The sequence below is a fragment of the Lepidochelys kempii genome, chromosome 5 (assembly GCF_965140285.1).
Source record: "Lepidochelys kempii isolate rLepKem1 chromosome 5, rLepKem1.hap1, whole genome shotgun sequence".
Classification (NCBI taxonomy): Eukaryota; Metazoa; Chordata; order Testudines; family Cheloniidae; genus Lepidochelys; species Lepidochelys kempii.
The window spans coordinates 23,922,028-23,938,314 of NC_136384.1; the positions used below are offsets into that span (position 1 = coordinate 23,922,028).

The 16,287-nt window shown below is 41.6% G+C and overlaps 1 protein-coding gene and 1 long non-coding RNA gene across 4 annotated transcripts in view; one reads left to right on the plus strand and one right to left on the minus strand.

The window, feature by feature from the left end:
* LOC140911185 (uncharacterized) overlaps positions 1 to 16,287 on the plus strand; it is a 466,381-nt gene that overhangs the window by 378,603 nt on the left and 71,491 nt on the right. The gene's annotated exons all lie outside the window — the stretch shown is intronic.
* The window catches only part of NPR3 (natriuretic peptide receptor 3), a 59,571-nt gene that overhangs the window by 12,636 nt on the left and 30,648 nt on the right, over positions 1 to 16,287 (minus strand). For all 3 annotated transcript variants that reach the window (XM_073343684.2, XM_073343685.2, XM_073343683.2), the window contains 2 exons: positions 7,789 to 7,924; positions 3,147 to 3,241 (listed from right to left, as the gene is read on the minus strand). In XM_073343684.2, coding sequence (XP_073199785.1) covers positions 3,147 to 3,241; positions 7,789 to 7,924 — 231 coding nt within the window. The remainder of the gene's footprint in view (positions 1 to 3,146; positions 3,242 to 7,788; positions 7,925 to 16,287) is intronic.

The window sequence follows — 16,287 nt, forward strand, 5'->3', positions numbered from 1 at the left end:
CTGGACCAAGGGTTTTGGGGTTATAAAGAAACTTAAAAGCAGGAGAGCTTTGACTGATTTTGGGTTCCATTCTGTAATGTTCTAAGAGGTCTACATGCATTTCCGTTTTCTGTTCAGGATTTTGGGTTCAGAGGTGAGAGTTGCAAAATCGAGATTAGGATTCTGAACTCTGAACTTCCTTAAAATTCAAGGCTGTATGTAATCAAGGTTGTGAGTTGGTTCCTTCCTTAATTTTATATGCCTGAGAGGACGATTCATGTTGCATCCAAATAAAACATATAGGATATAGTTTACTACTGCATTACTCCAGATTTACACCACCAGTGTAACGCTAATGGAACAACAGAGCTACAACAGTATACAGGTGGAGTAATACAGTAGAGAATCTGGCCCAAATTATCTCTATAACTAGCAGAGTAAAAGAGGCTGCTTTCTATCTACTTGATGAAATTCACAAAGGAGAATATTTTAGCCTCCCATTTCTGGGTGCAGTTTACACTCACAAAATAAAATGCAAGAACAAATGAGTATCTGCATCTGTTCATGATTTGTGCCTCCAGTCAAGTACTGCAGTTAGAGGGACAAATACCAGATATGTGAACAGTAGGGGCAAAAATACAGGAACAAATCCTGCCTGCAAAAGGAGATGGGCTGCCCACCCTTCTGAAAATATTCCCTAAAACGTATAAACATTAATGAAGAAAAAGAAATGGAGGGCTAAATTCTGCCTTCAGGTAACATGCACAGCTGCCAGGGAAGTTAATGTGAGTGGTGCATTTGCATCAGAATGTGTAATTATCTGAACACAGACATGAATTTTCAGTTAATTCTGGGCCTAAAGTAAACTTTCCTTATCTGAGCCATTGAGGCATGCTGATGGGTGAAATTCATCATTGTACATAGGTCCTGCCCAAGCCAGATGTGCCACTTAAATCCTATTTTGAGGGCTTATATAGGAGAATTTCATGTTAAAGGAGTCTGCATTTCTCTCTCATTAGTGCAACTGTAGTTCAAATCTTTATAGGAAACACTTTTATTCATATTCCAACTAACAATTGCTCAGAAATGGGACTGCAGATGCAGTAAATTGGAGAGGGTGCAGAAAAGAGTCACAAACGTTATTCAAGGGCTGGAGAAAACGCCTTACAGTGAGAGACCTGAAGAGCTCAGTTTTTTTAGTAATCAAAAACAAGCTTGAGAGGCAACTTGGTTACAATGTATAGTTCCCAGTATTTCCCCGCCCCCCATTAAGGTACTTAAAGGCTCTTTAACTGAGCAGAGAAAGGCATAACAAGAATGAATGCTTGGAACCTGAAGCTAGACAAATTCACATTAGAAATAGGGCACAAATTTTTAACAGTGTGGCTGATTAACCACTGGGACAAACTACTAAGGAAAGTGATGACTTCTCTATCTCTTGATGTCTTTCTTGAAGATCTGTTTTAGTCAAACACCAATTACTGGGGTCAATATAGGCGTAACTGGCTGTGATATACAGGAGGTCAGACTAGATGATCTAATGGTTCCTTCTGATCTTAGAGTCTATGTATGAAGCTGTGAGCAGGGTTCTGGCCAATGCATGCACTCATCTGGCTCAATTCCATTGAGGAACTAAAGTTTTCATGACCAGATGGAAGGAACCAATGAAATAAATAAAAAAAAACAATGGCATCAAAGAAAGAGGCCAGGTTATAAATCAGAGCAGGGACAGCGGAAAAACCTGAGCAGAACAGACATAATTAACAACTAATAGATTACAAAAATGAAAGGAAGAAATTAACATGAGACATACTTTTGAAGAGAAAAAGAAATGCAACATCAAAGGGGGAAAAGAGAGCTTCAATTGGAAATGAAAGGCAAGCAGAAGTGAAGCAAGGGAGAATGAAATGACTAAAAAAAAATTAATACAAATAGGGGCTGATCACACTCAATCTTTCCCCCATAATCAGTCCTACTGACTTCCAGTAGCTATGACTACTCATGTAAGTATGTGCAGGTTGGGTTCATAGTTTTCAGTCATTTGTATCTATAGAAATGTATTAGTGACCCAGCCAGGCCCTGTAAATCATTACTTACGTGACTAGACCTTACTCACTGGGACTGTTCAAATGAGGTCACTGGAACTCCCTGAGTTACTACGAGCTTGTCTGCACTGCACTGTTAGCTCGAGGTATAACTTGAATGTTATAAATATGTTATAAATAAATGTTAAATGTTAAAAATATCTAGCTTGTATTAAGTGGTGCTTTAAACTCTAGCTAGTAGGACTCTGTGGTGAATCAGCCACAGACAGTGGTTTAGCGCTGACCTCATCTAGTTTTCCTCATGGTAAAACTAAAGTGCCTTATCTTCACTGTGTCTTTACCTTGGGATAGCTCATGTGTTTTAGCTTCCTGAGGTAAAAACATATCTTTTCTTACCAGTGAAGATGGGAACTTAGTCATTTTACTCTGCAACTTCTCTTTTTCAAACTATATCTCAGGACCAGCTAAGATATAGAGCAAGGGTGGCCACATCACAGCTTGCAAACCGCATGCAGCTCTTTTTCAGTTAGTGTGGCTCGTGGAGTAATCCCCCCACCCCCATTCTCTGCCTACCAGAATGGGAGTAGGAAGTTTGGGGCCTCTGCCCTGCGGTGGGGTGGTGGGGCTTGGGGCTTCTGCCCAGCAGGGAGGGGGTGCCTGCTGGGGCTTGGGGCTTCAACCCCTAGACCCAGCAGGTGCTTCCCTCCACCTTGCAGGACTGAAGCCTCTAGACCCAGCAGGTGCTCCCCCCAGCCCCACAGGGCAGAAGCCCCTAGTCCTAGCAGGCACACCCAGCTCTCAAACTTCTGAAGATTATCGTATGTAGCGCAGAACGTCAGTAAGTTTGGCCACCCCTGATATAGAGCCTAGTCCTGTAAACTCTTACACCCAAGTAATCCTTTGAGTGAGAATGGATTTGTAGAACTGAGTTTTATGATTTAAGATTACTTTTACAAGCAGGATTTGCATTTAGGGTTTGTAGGATTATGTTATGACATTTTAATACACATAGTTAAAAAATTAGCTGTCTATTGAGTAAGCAGACAATATGATGGTACATTATACTGACACTAGCTGGGACATCTCATCAGTAGGCATTTGCAATTATGTTTATTTTCTTACCTCCTGTGTGCCTGCTTCTGGGTTGGTCATTGCAATCACTGAGAAATCCCCATATCGGTCTCCATTGGCATCGATGGATACCTGCCCTGCAATGCCTAGAGAATGGCATGTAAGGAATTAGAAAATTAATTAGCTAAAATGTTGGACTCTTCCAAGGAAAACAAAACTATGAGTGGACAGATTTTTACCGACTGATACTTGACAGGAAATCTCATCAGTCTCACAGCACTTTTATTGGCATTCCAGAAGAAATTGTAATTTCATCTCAGCGTCTGCATTCCAAAATGCTTAACATTTCTCCTTTTGAAATATAAAATATGTGAGCCTGTTTGGGGAATATGTGCAAAAAATGTAATCCAGAAACTTAGAGCACTGGAATAAAAATAAAAATGCATTTCATGCAAATTAATTTACATAGGGCCTTGTCCTGAAATAGATAACAAAGCCCAAGTAAAAACACACATGCTTATGTGAAGCTGAGAACTAATGAAACAGAGACCAAGGCCAGAGTCAGCAGCTCCGACATGTGGTACATGTGTGGAGCTGGTTTATTGCTGTTCTCACTGGATATGATGTGGGGGGATAATGGATATAGCTGCTTTACTGTGGGCTGAATCCTGCCCTCAGATTCCATCATCTTCGCTGGGGCTGAAAAATTTGATCCTGAAAGGGCAGGTTTACTCTGACAGGCTCCAGTTCAGTAAAGTACTTAATGCATATACCTCAGTCTCACTGTCAAGCTTAAAAGTATGTTTAAGTGCTTTGCAGAATCGGGGCCATATTTCCTTTCTTCTCTATGTTACACGTAGAGCTCAAGGGCATTATTAAACATTCACTGAAGTCAATGAGACCCTTCCCATAGAATTCAATGGCACTGAATTATGCACCCCCCACCCAAGAATATACTGTGTGGGTTTGACAAACCCACAGCTCATATAGACTTAAATAACAGTTTCGGGTAATCAGCCCTTCTTAAGGTCAAGGCTCTATACAAATTCTCTACATGAAATTGGGTTCAATTCCTATTTATTTCAATATTTCTAGTTACAACTTTGAGAAAGACTCATACAACACTCATCATCAGTTTCTCAAGTCTTCACCATGGCACCTGCCCTCAGTGACTAATCTCCAGTGAAATGTAGGGTCAGTTCATTCATTGGTGTAAACTGATGGAGCTCTACTGAAGACCATGGTTCTATTCCAGTTTACATCCCTGGGGCTCTGGCTCAGCAGGCATACAGTAACAGCCACACACATTTCTGTCAAAGACACTGTAGAACTTTGCGAATACACACTCATGACTGGGAAACTCTGTGCCAAATCCTGAAATTCTTAATGAGTTTTTAATTTAGGTTTAACTCCAGGAACAACTCCACTAAAGTCACTGGGCCTGATTCTTCTCTGACCCCAGTGTTACAGCAATTTGCCTTCACTGATTTCAGTGGAGTTACTCCTGAGTTATAGCGGTATAAGCAAGAGCAGATCAGGCCCACTCGGACTTTTCCCTGACTGAGCAAAAAAGTGAGCAAGGGTGTCATGATTTGACCTTGGTGAATGACTGAATTTAGCAACTTTGGTAGATTTAGGCCCTTATTGAGTAGTTCCACTGAAATCAGGGGACCTTCTTGTGGAGTAAGGTGCCATGAATAAAGCTGGCAGAATCAGGCTGACAGTCAACAAACCCAATAATAAAACAGGATAATGCAACACATAGTGCACTGTGATCGTTTATTTTGTCAGCTTTCCTGTAGTTTAATGATTATGGATAATACGTCCCAGTATACTAGTACATGTAATGTGGCAGAGTTTGTGAAAACAATGGAATCATAAGAACACAAGACCTCTCTCCAGTGCCAACTTTTTGCCGAGGGGTGGGCAGAGAACAGGTCAAGAACAAAGCAAAGAGCACAGTTAGCAAGGTTCTAGTGTAGCTCTTCTTCAGTCTGGGGATGAAGACCATGGGCCTGATTCTCTACTGCACTGTGCAAAGTGAATGCACATCAGAATGGTGGACCTTTACACCCATGCCACAGAGACGATTACGCAAAGTGCAGGGGAGTGGAGAATCAGGTCCCAAGGTGCAATTACAAACCAGGAGAGAGACTTCCGCTACCCAGTACCAGAACGTACATTTTTCTCAACAAACATAATCTTCCCAAATGCTCAATGAGCTAAAATGCTTCACCTTTGCTCTTTTCCTATTAAAACGGAATGACCTCAGGAAAGATTAATGCGAGTTTAATCTTAGGCCTACTGAGTATTAACCAAACTGTTTACAACCAAATGACTGCCTGTAGATGTAATGGTACAGTAGCCAAACAATCACAAATTTGTGTTACTATCCTGGACTGAAGGATTAAGGAGTGAGCACAACCAAATGGCAACAGCAACACTCAGAGGCCACTACCAACTTGTCTGGCACGGCAAGGCTGGCTCCCAGAGCTGAAAGGAAGTGTTTACTGGAACAGAAAGCTTACTGACTCAGGAAGCCAAGACCATCTGGCCTGAAGTCATTAATAGAGCTAGTCAAAACTTGGAAAATCTGAAATTTTCTTTCATCCTGAATTGTAATTAAAAGTTGAAAATGGCCTGCAGAACAAAATTTTTTGAAATTTTGATCTGGAAATATGGAAGTGCTTTGTTTTGACTTGATAAGACTATCAAAACATTAATATAATTTATTTTTTTTTAAATCAGCATTTCTAATGGAAAACTGTTTCATTGGAGAAATTTTTGACCAGTTCTAGTCTATATCCCTCTCCTGAAGCATACCATTGACTGGCTCTCCCCTGCCCCAACCTATGCAGAGGGGAGGATGTGCACAAATGTTTCTTTAGCAGCTATTAATAGCCAATTGGATTCCTGACTGGACACCTGTCTGATGTGGACCAGAATGTACCGTGGAGAAAAGGTGCCCAGGCTGTTAGAAATCTAAATGGCAACAACTATGTTTTCAATGATCTGTGTGCAAAATTTCAGGTGCAATATAAGGCCCCATCCTGCAATGGACTCTGCTCCCGCATAGAGCCCCACTGACCATGGTAGGGCTCCCCACAAGGACAGGAGCCTGCTTGCACGGTTCTCCTTGTAGGATTGGCTCCTAAGAGGCCAACATCAGGCCCATAATGAATAAATATTTGTCCAGCGAAGTACTGGGATGGTGAGGTGGGGGGGAGGGGGGGGGAGTCTTCACCTTTCAGTCTTATGCTCCTGACAGCTCAGCCTGAATTTTCAAAATAGCTATGATAAGAGAGAGGTTGCTCAGCAACAAAGAACTGTTTTTTACCAGTGAGGAAAGAGAACCTTCTTTTCTCTTGGCTGATTTTATGAGTAAAGCAGCTCAGGACGCTATTGTTCAGCCTGGCAGTCCCATTGGTTGGAGCACATATCTGTATACGAAGCTTGCAAGGACGCACCATAGCTTGGCATGTTCTTGGAGGATTCTAGCATAAAATTATGGGACATAAGATGGACATTTTGGGCTGGATTCTGTGTTCAGAGAGGCTGCTGTAAAAGGAATCTCATGACAGAGGGGAATCCCCTGGGTGTAGAGTGCTGTGAGGTGCCATGATTTGGAGGGGATGGAGCAGGTTATACAGCGCTGTACCCGATCCTCACCTAGTGCAGTGGTGCCTGTGGGACTGCTTCAGCTGCATAATTCAGAGTAGTCACCAGGCTGCTTTAAATTACACTGGGGATCATATTGGCCTTTGGTCAACCCAGGATCAGGGGAACAGAAAGGTGGCTTGGAGTCACCTGCCCCTTCACTTCTCCTCAGCTCTGCCCGGTGTATACTCATTGCAGCTGAGCATCTGGCCCATTATGTCTTTCATAGCTGTTATATTTCTGAGTTAATTGTTGGTTTCTTATGTAAGGGAAATATTTTCTTTCTCAAGTACTTCCACTGGAAATCTTGGTAATCTAACACTGAAAGATTAATGTAAGAAATGATATGTGGGTCTGGTGATATCACACTGCTCGGTTTCTTTACTGAGGCCCATACTCTGCAAAAACTTAAGCACATGCATAACTACATCAACGGGAGGGACTACTCACATGTTTAAAGTTACGCATCTGCTGAAGTCTCTGTAGACTCAGGGCGTAAGGGATTAGGCCCAGAAAGCCACAGTCCTCTTTGGTTACTGTATCTGAGATAACAAACAAAGCTCTTAAAAGGAAGGGAAGAAAAACCTTCCAATGCTCAAAACAGCATCGACGACAAAGGAAAAATTGGCACCGGTGAGCTTTTATCGAATCCAGCTTGTTAAGATAAAAACGCTAAATGGAAAAAATGAAGCAAGCTCAAGAGCTAGTAGATGCATATGAAGTAAGACAAGCTGCTATAATCTTTTCAAAAACAAAGGAGCCTGAGAAAGTTATTGGCATTTCTTTACAACCCTAATGAGGGTCATTAAATTATTAGGAGTTCCTTTGGGCAGAATAATACCTAAAGGGATGTTATGAAAAATGTTCCAAGTGGTGAATTATTTGATCTTTAAAAATGCGGTGTGTATATTTGAAGAGCATATAGTCTGGCTATTTTTTAACCTCTTGTGTCCTGGTCCCTAAGCGAAACACACAGTAATAGCCTGAGTTGTAACGATACTGATACAATCCAGTATTCCAACTAGCAGACACCTACCTTCATATGTCCTGTTCCGTGTCTGATGTACAATTTTATCCCCATCCTTCTTGCTAAAGCCATATTTTAGGACTTCACGCAAAGCCAGAGCATAGAGAAGAATGGCATCATGGAATCCTTCCACAAACATGTTAACCTAAGAACAAGACGACAACATTCATCTTTAAGCCATCTATGAAAAAATATTTATCTTTACAAAGGCTCAAACCCTGGATCAGGGAGACCAGGCTTGGCCCAAATTGATTAATATTAGGGAACTTCTACAGAATAATCGAAAGAACCCATTTTCTGGTTCTGAATCTTTGTTTCAAATTAAAACAGAGAATTTTGCAACTTGTAATATTTAATGGAAAACCACTAACTGGTTTTTTTGGTGTGTTTTTTTTACTCTCAGCAAATCTGGCATTCAAATGGTGCTTCATTATCAGATCTAAACAATGTTACAGAGGGGAAATTCACTGTACCACAGTTCATGTGCCAATCTGCGTATAAACTGTGCAGCTGATCCTTTGAGATGCTGAGTATCTTCTATAAGGTGCTGAGCATCCTCATTAGCCTAAGGGCCCTCATCATCTTGCAGGACCGTTCTCTTACATCATCTTCTGTATTCAGGCCAGATTCTGCAGCCCTTGGCTGGGTAGCATTTACACCCTAGTTCATAGGCTTACTAGACTAGCAGAGCTGGATCAATAGTTTAATGCAGACATGCGCCTGTTCCAAAACCCCAGGAGAGCACATCTGGTTAATTGTCTGTTTTACACAGCACACTTCATTGGACATGAAAATATCCTCTCCCCATTATGTTTATGGAGAGAGGAAGTTTTTCTGACTTTGCTGACAGATTTGTTTGTTTAATGATTACTCCCCTCCATTTCTGCTGATTCTGGATCTTGCTCAACAGACCATCTCTCCGCTAGCAAATGAACAACAGAGCAAGCTGTTTACCCTGTACTATGTAACGTTCTCTGGAGTTGCCAGAAAACTAGTTTCCCATCTTTTACATCTGTTTCAGTAAATGGCATGAGCTAAATGAAATGTCATTTTCCAGTACAAATACAAAAAGTAAATACTGTATTGTAAACCAGCACTGCCCTTCAATGAAAGCAAATGTGATTTCACATTAGAGCTACACTTAGACTGATCTCCCACTGATCTCCACAACACTTATGAACAGAGCAGTGCAAAAAACTGGTAGGTTTGGTTCACAGTAGGGTGGCAAATTTAAAATAAGTCTTTTTAGGTGCTAGATCTGAAATCTTATTTTTTTCTCAAGTTCTGGGTTCAAACTGAAAATTCAAACTCAGTTGATGCCAGCTAAGTTTGCCTGATGTGAGATCAAAACCTAGACATGAGAGTGGGTGGCAAAGTTCAGTGCTGGATCCAAACTTCCTCAAAATTCAGGGAGGTTGGAGCTGGGGATTTTGGTTCAGCGCCTGGTAGGGAGAGGGACCACACATGAACTCACATTTGGGTTAATTTTCCCCCAAAATCTGGGGTGTTCAGTTCTGAGGTTTTGGCTCAGGTCTATTTCAAGTTGAAACAACGTGAAACACCCAGTTTTCATATTGATTCTAAAGCATGAATTCCTACCTGGCATCTGTGGAGAAGGAAGGGGTTTGCTGAAAACCTTCCCCCCCAAAACTGGAAAAAGTTCACCCAAGGTTGACCTTCAACTAAAATTTCTGCCAAACCCACTGAACCTGAAATGATTTGGGCCTGATCCTGGCTCCCACTGAAGTCAATGAAAGTGTTGCCATTGACTTCAATAAGATCAGGCTCCAAAATATCAACTAAACCCAAATCTCAATCAATTTTCCTTGCTTTCCTGGAAGTGATATGCAATACATGGAAGTTACTTTATGCACCTGATTAAGAAGTGATAAAAAAGACCAGACTGTGGGGGTATCGTTGGAACAATTTTTATAGTGGGGGTGCTGCAAGCCACTGAACAATACTCTAAACCCTGTATATGATGGAAAACACTTCAAGCCAGAGGGTGTGGGAGCACCCCTAGTTCCAGCACCCCTGAGAGTGTGTCTGTATACTGGTTGCAGAGTGGTAGCCGTGTTAATCTGTATCAGCAAAAACAACAAGGAATCCTTGTGGCACCTTAGAGACTAACGAATTTATTTGGACATAAGCTTTCGTGGGCTAAAACCTACTTCGTCAGATGCATGGAGTGGAAAATACAGTAAGCAACATATATATTACAGCACATGAAAAGATGGGAGTTGCCTTACCAAGTGGGGGGTCAGTGCTAACAAGGCCATTTCAATTAAGATGGAAGTGGCCTATTCTCAACAGTTAACAAAAAGGGGTGAATATTACCAGAGGGAAAATTACCTTTGTAGTGCTAATGAGGCCAGTGCAATCAAGGTGGACATCGCCCATTCCCAACAGTTGACAAGAAGGTGTGAGAATCAGCAGAGGGAAAATTACTTTTTGTAGTGACCCATCCACTCCCAGTCTTTATTCAGGCCTAATTTGATGGTGTCCAGTTTGCAAACTAATTCCAGTTCTGCAGTATACTGTACACATACTGTATACTGTATATATACAGTTCTGTATACTGTATATGCAGTATGCCAATCATGCCCACTAGAGCATGGGCACAACTCACACTGACTTCCATGGGAGTTTCACGTATATAGTGGAGCTCAGCACAAGGCTCAATTCATGTCAGTGAGCGATGCTTCTTTACTTCCACCCTTTAACTGTCTTATTTGTTTAGCTACTAAGTTCTTCAGGGCCTCGACTGACTCCTCCTATCTCTGTGTACATAGAGTGACAATACGATGGGGCCTCTGGGTACTACAGCCCTACAAATCAATAATATTAGCAAATTCAGTGCTGAAGTGAAGCTCCTGCAATCTCAGCTGAGCCCCACGCAGAAGCTGTTGTAGCACTTTTCCTACACAGAAAGGGCTCAATTTTACCAGTAAGTCAATGTCATGGAGCAGAAGTGCTATGCCCAACAGCCACACCAACAAGAGTTTGACTTCTAATATGTGCCAGAGCATCCTTGTGTGCAGGGTGCATGTGCTCACTGCACTACCCCTTTTAGGAGAGGACCATGTGTGCACCCCTGTGTCTCACTTGCTCTGCTGGCCAGCGTGAGCAATGTAGCCAGAGCTGTACCTCTTGACAGCTCCCTGCGCAAGAGAGTCCTGGGGCTACAATTGGGGCTAGCCTCCGCATGGGTATAGCATGCTGGAGGGTACAAGGAGACACCCATGTGCACTCATGTCAGGACCAAATTCAATCTACAATCTGGCCCCCAATTTTTGTGCTCAATATAAATAAAAAAAACCCGTAACAATGGAAAGAAACAGCTAGTGAAAGGAAGATGACTTTGAGCTCAGTGGACCACTTGTGTGAGTCAGTGCTCACCAATGTGAATAAAGTTTGCACCATGTAGCCCTACTCTCCCCTGTATCTCTCAATATATCTTATCATATAGGTGCCCGAATCTTAGATTGCAGGGACTGCCTTTATGTTTCTGTTCTTCCGAAAGCAACAGTGCTTAGCAAATGACTACATAATAATAAATAATAATACCACCAGCTGATGTAGTGAATTACATTAGGAGCCTGGATTCAAATATGGATCCCATTGTAAGGCAATAAGGCTTAAGCTGTACATGTGTTCCTCTCCTGTAAGCAATTGCTCACATCTCAAAACCACAACACATCCTGGCTTGGTGCACAATAATTCACAGTGAATTATCTTTTCAGCCACAAGGAGGGTGGTCCCATTCACTCACAGTTTAGTTATATTGGGAAAGTGCCTGCCTGGGCTGCAACTAGCCAATGAGCAAGCAAAGATTTCACTCTTCTTGACATTTCTGGTGCGCCCCTGCCCGCCTTCCCCAAATATACTACTGTTTAGAAACAATATTTAGTTTACCATTAATTTCATTGCTTTTGAACAGCTCAAAATCCGGATAAATAAAGTTCTGTTCAGCCTCTCGTAGTTGTAGCTGGACATATACAATGCCAAAAGATAACAACATGTAGCCAGTTAAGTAAATAGCTGTTACATAGATAATAAAGAATTACATAGTCGATTGGCTGTGTTAAGATAATCAAGCTCCTTGTTATGTAGCTACACAGAAGACATTCTTTCGTCCTCAAGCCAGCTATCTGCAATAAGCATAGTTCATTCATCCTGACTCTGAAGCTCATAGAATCAAAGTTAAAATTTCTCTGACATCTTAACTGGGGCTGCGGATGTTTCTAATTCTCACCTATGCTTCATTTAAAAAGATCCGCCAAACGTTTAGAAAAAGGAGCCAGTGCCACCGAAGCAGCAAACAATTCATGTGAATGAACCTCAGAAAAATGAAATGCAAAGGTTAAAAGGAAGCCACAGCCTAAAGATCAGGAAGACAAAATTATTTCTACCTTGAGAGACAGTAGACTCTCTCCAGCAGCTGTTTGCATGGAACTGGAGGATCTGTGTGTGGAAAAGCTCACGCTATGACAGTCCCCCCTTATATGGATATTGGAGGGCATAGTTTTTCATGTCGTCTTTTTTTAAACAAACAAACAAAAGAGAGAGTTGGGCAACTCAATAAATCCTGGCCCCACTGAAGTCAATAGAAGTTTTGCCATTGACTTCAATGATGCCAGGATTTCTCAACTGGATTTTGGACCATGGTTTCTAGTTTCATTAGGCTCCTGCCCTAACTTCTTATACACCAGCTGTTTGATGGTGCCTATCTTTTCTTAGTGCTCTCCTCATTTCTATTCTACCAGCTGGTTTTAGCATGAGACCTGTCTTATTCTACAACATGCTATTTTACTGTGGCAGATTTTGATGCAAGTGTTCTCTTGTATGTGACATGAACACAACTGGCTTTTCATTCCCAGTGCCCACTAAGAACACTTATAGGGTACCTTTTCATCACACTGGGCTTAATCAAAACAGCCAGAGTTCCTGAAAGCAGTCAGTCTTAAGGGACTGACGATTAATAGTTTTCGTAATGTCTGCTTTAGGCCTGGCAAACCTAACACTGGAAATTCTGCTGGTTTCATGTTTTCCAGTTTAAAAAAATTATTACCCCCATTTATTACCCCCATTTCTAGTGGAAGAGGCACCCCAAACTCTGTAGTGCCTTGTGCATTAGTTAGCCCTCACATTAGTCACATAGTACTTTCAAGCACAAATCCTTAAAAGGGAATATGGGATGTTATAAAGCACTTACAATCTACCTGCCTATCCTCCTGCTGCACCATCTGAATATCCCTATTGCTGTGATATATTTTTTCCTTTTTCACAATAAGGGTGTCACGGGGATGTGTAACAAAGAGCCCTCTTAGGCTGTTCGTCTCTAATGGTTGCATGGTTGCAGCTGAAAGGAATACTGCAAAGGAGAGGAAATAGGGATAAGATGAACATGAATTTATTATTTTGCTATTTAATGACTTTGAGATAATTTCACAGATTGTTCTGAAGGAACTCTGTTCCTGTTATTGGGTACCATTCCATTTGTCTTTGATAACACTCATCCAGTTTCACTTTGTAGCTCTACAGCTGTAACTAGAACTGGGTTTTTTTGTTTGTTTTTTTTGGGGGGGAGACCCTATAAACACAAAATAATTTTAATATACCATCTGTCATACTAGGCACACTAGTTATGGCTAAGAAGGCACTTTCTTACATACCCCCATTTTCAAACACATAACTCTTTGAAGCAAAGACCATCTGATCCAAAATATCTCATCTTAGTTCTTAGCCCACACATGAATTGCTTTGGAAAGTCTGATATCATTCTCTTTGGCACAGTTTGAGGTATCTGTACATGCAATACATATATATTAAATAACAGTGGCCAAGATATTTAAAAAGACTAGTGATTTTTGGGAGCCCAACTTTAAATACTTTAAAGTGGCCTCATTTTCAGATAGTGGGTCCTCATCAGTTTAAGCCCCTTTATGGTGTCTCAAATTGTGTATCCGAAACTTGAGGCACTCCAAAATTATTAATCTCTTTTGAAAATCTTGATCATTGCTATATTAAAAATGGCCATTTAGAATGATATTGAACTTTCCAGAGCAATGTGTGCTTTTCTTATGTTTATTCAGATGTTAGATCATCCAATAGTAAAAGCAAAATTCACTAGCAAAAAATAACACACCCTCCCCTCTCTGTAAGAAGAAAATACATCACTGTGGAAAGGGATAGAAAGTGATGGAATAAACGGACATTCAATGAAATTTGTCCAGTGGAGAGTACTATACTTCTGATGAGTTCTTTGTAAGATGCTTAAAGGCAAAATCTGGGTCTCCATAGTAACTAATTGTGCAGTTCAGCAACAGACAGTAATCAAGGATATTTGATAAAAGCTTTTATAAGAACCTCTAATCTTATAGGTAATAAATAATTCTGCTAGCTAAGATTTAAAAGTGAGAAGCATTAAAGAATGTTGTGCACACTATTTTCTGCTAATTTTTAAAATAAGTGAAAGAGAGAAGCTCCAAACACTGTACATATGCAGGCACGATGGGTCTGTCTTTTTCTTGGATGCTCCAGTTCTCTCTGTGCCCCGCCAATATGTGGCTTGGATGACCTGAGTGACCAGCAGAAAAGACTGCCAGATTTGCTGTGCCCCTTTGGTGACAGTCATAAAGGGAGGCAGAGAACTTTCCTGCTCAGACTTCTTTACTACCAATTTCAGATTACACACCCATTGTAGGGTGCAGTGCACCCTATGTGTAAGATCCAAGAGTGTGCAAAATATGGTCTAGGTACATAGCCAAAAGTCATAGTCAAATAAATGCACATTCTTCCTTTCATTTTCCCATCCTTCCCCTCTATTCCCCATCTTTTTGCCCTTCGTAGTCATGTTTCATTATAAAAAATAATCCTCCAAGGAAATTAAATGCAAAAGCTACATCAGTGCTACACTATGGTTGTGATTTTTACATGCTCAAAAGTCGGGCAATTCAAAGTTATGGATCCCCCAACCAGCTATAGTGTGACCACACTGTACATATATACTAAGGCATTAACGTTAACAGCATGTACAGCAATACAAAATGTTACTTATGTGGAAGACTGCCAAGTTACATCTACTGGGGACCCATAACTCTCCATATCCTAATTGCTCTATGTATAGCAAAGTGTTTTGCATTTAGAATTGCCCAGTACTGAGCCTCCCGATTCTATATTAAAGCACTTACAAGCCATGGAGCATTTTAGTGATGGGGAAGGATCTAGGCATCAGCCTCACTCAAGCTATGTGAAATGGCTAACATTTTCAAACTCGAGTGCCTAATATATGGGCAAAGACTATGAACTAGCTAATCAATTCATGCATACAGGAGTTAACAGGAAAACGTCCACTGAAAGAGAGCTGAGCTCCAGTTTCAGATCTGGATGTCAAGCCTCCTCAAAGATTAAGTGCATTCAGAAAAAAGCACTTGGATTTAGCCATAAAGCTGTCACTAATATTTTGTGTCTTGGTACTGTCTAAGTTGGCAGGAACACGGCCAGTTGCCTAAGCCTGCACGTTCACTTGGATACTGGAAGATCAAAAGATTTTGAGGGCAACACAGCAGCTGGAATGGGAGGAACAAGCAGTTAATGTGAGCTGTATGTTTAAATCCACACATGCTGAAAATATACCCCATTCTCTCAGGCAACAAGACTGCTTCCCTAATGGAGTTGGAGCTTAGTGGTTCAAAGAAACAGGAAGAAAAGCAGCCCCTGCTAAGGGAAAGAGGAAAAAATAATAATAGAAAAAACTGCGTAGCGCAGAAAAGGTCATTTCCTTAATATGCAGTTTACCTTTGAAAAAGAACATAGTGCAGGGCATCGTGGATGTAACTAAGGGCAGCATTTAGCCCACAGTGTGTTGAAAGAATGAAATACAGAAATAAATTGGCCAAAGCACTCACTTGTTCACTAGATCAGAACTAGGCAATGGCTTTCTAAAGGACAAACAGCATTCCAAGCCTCACTAGATGTTATGGTATTTTGTTATGTAGTGACTTATGGCTGCATCCTGCAACCTTCACTCAGGTGAGTTGTACCCACAAAAGTCACTAGGGCTGCTCACCTGAGTAAGCTTGCAGGATGAGGTCCTTAGGGGCTTTATGTAACAATGAAAGATAGTACAGTGTTATAGAAACATTCATTCATGCACAGGCCCGGCAACAGCAATTCCGGGCTGCAGGGACGTCCCTAGCAGGAGGTGCGGGGCCCAGGGCAAACGTGATGAATCCGTCACTTCCGGCACCGACCCCGTCACTTCCGGCACCGACTGCACTGGGCTGGCCAATCGCGCCTGCCCGTGGGGCCCCCCGCAAAGTGCAGGGCCTGGAGCATTCGCCACATCGCACGTGCCTAGGAGCCCTGTGGCCTGCCCAGGCTATTTAAAAAGGGCCCAGGGTTCCCAGGCCTTTTTAAATCATCCAGGCCCCTGGGCAATTACCCTCTTTGGCTCCCCCTGTCGGCGGGCCTGTTCATGCCGAGTTATATGTTTTTCAACATAGA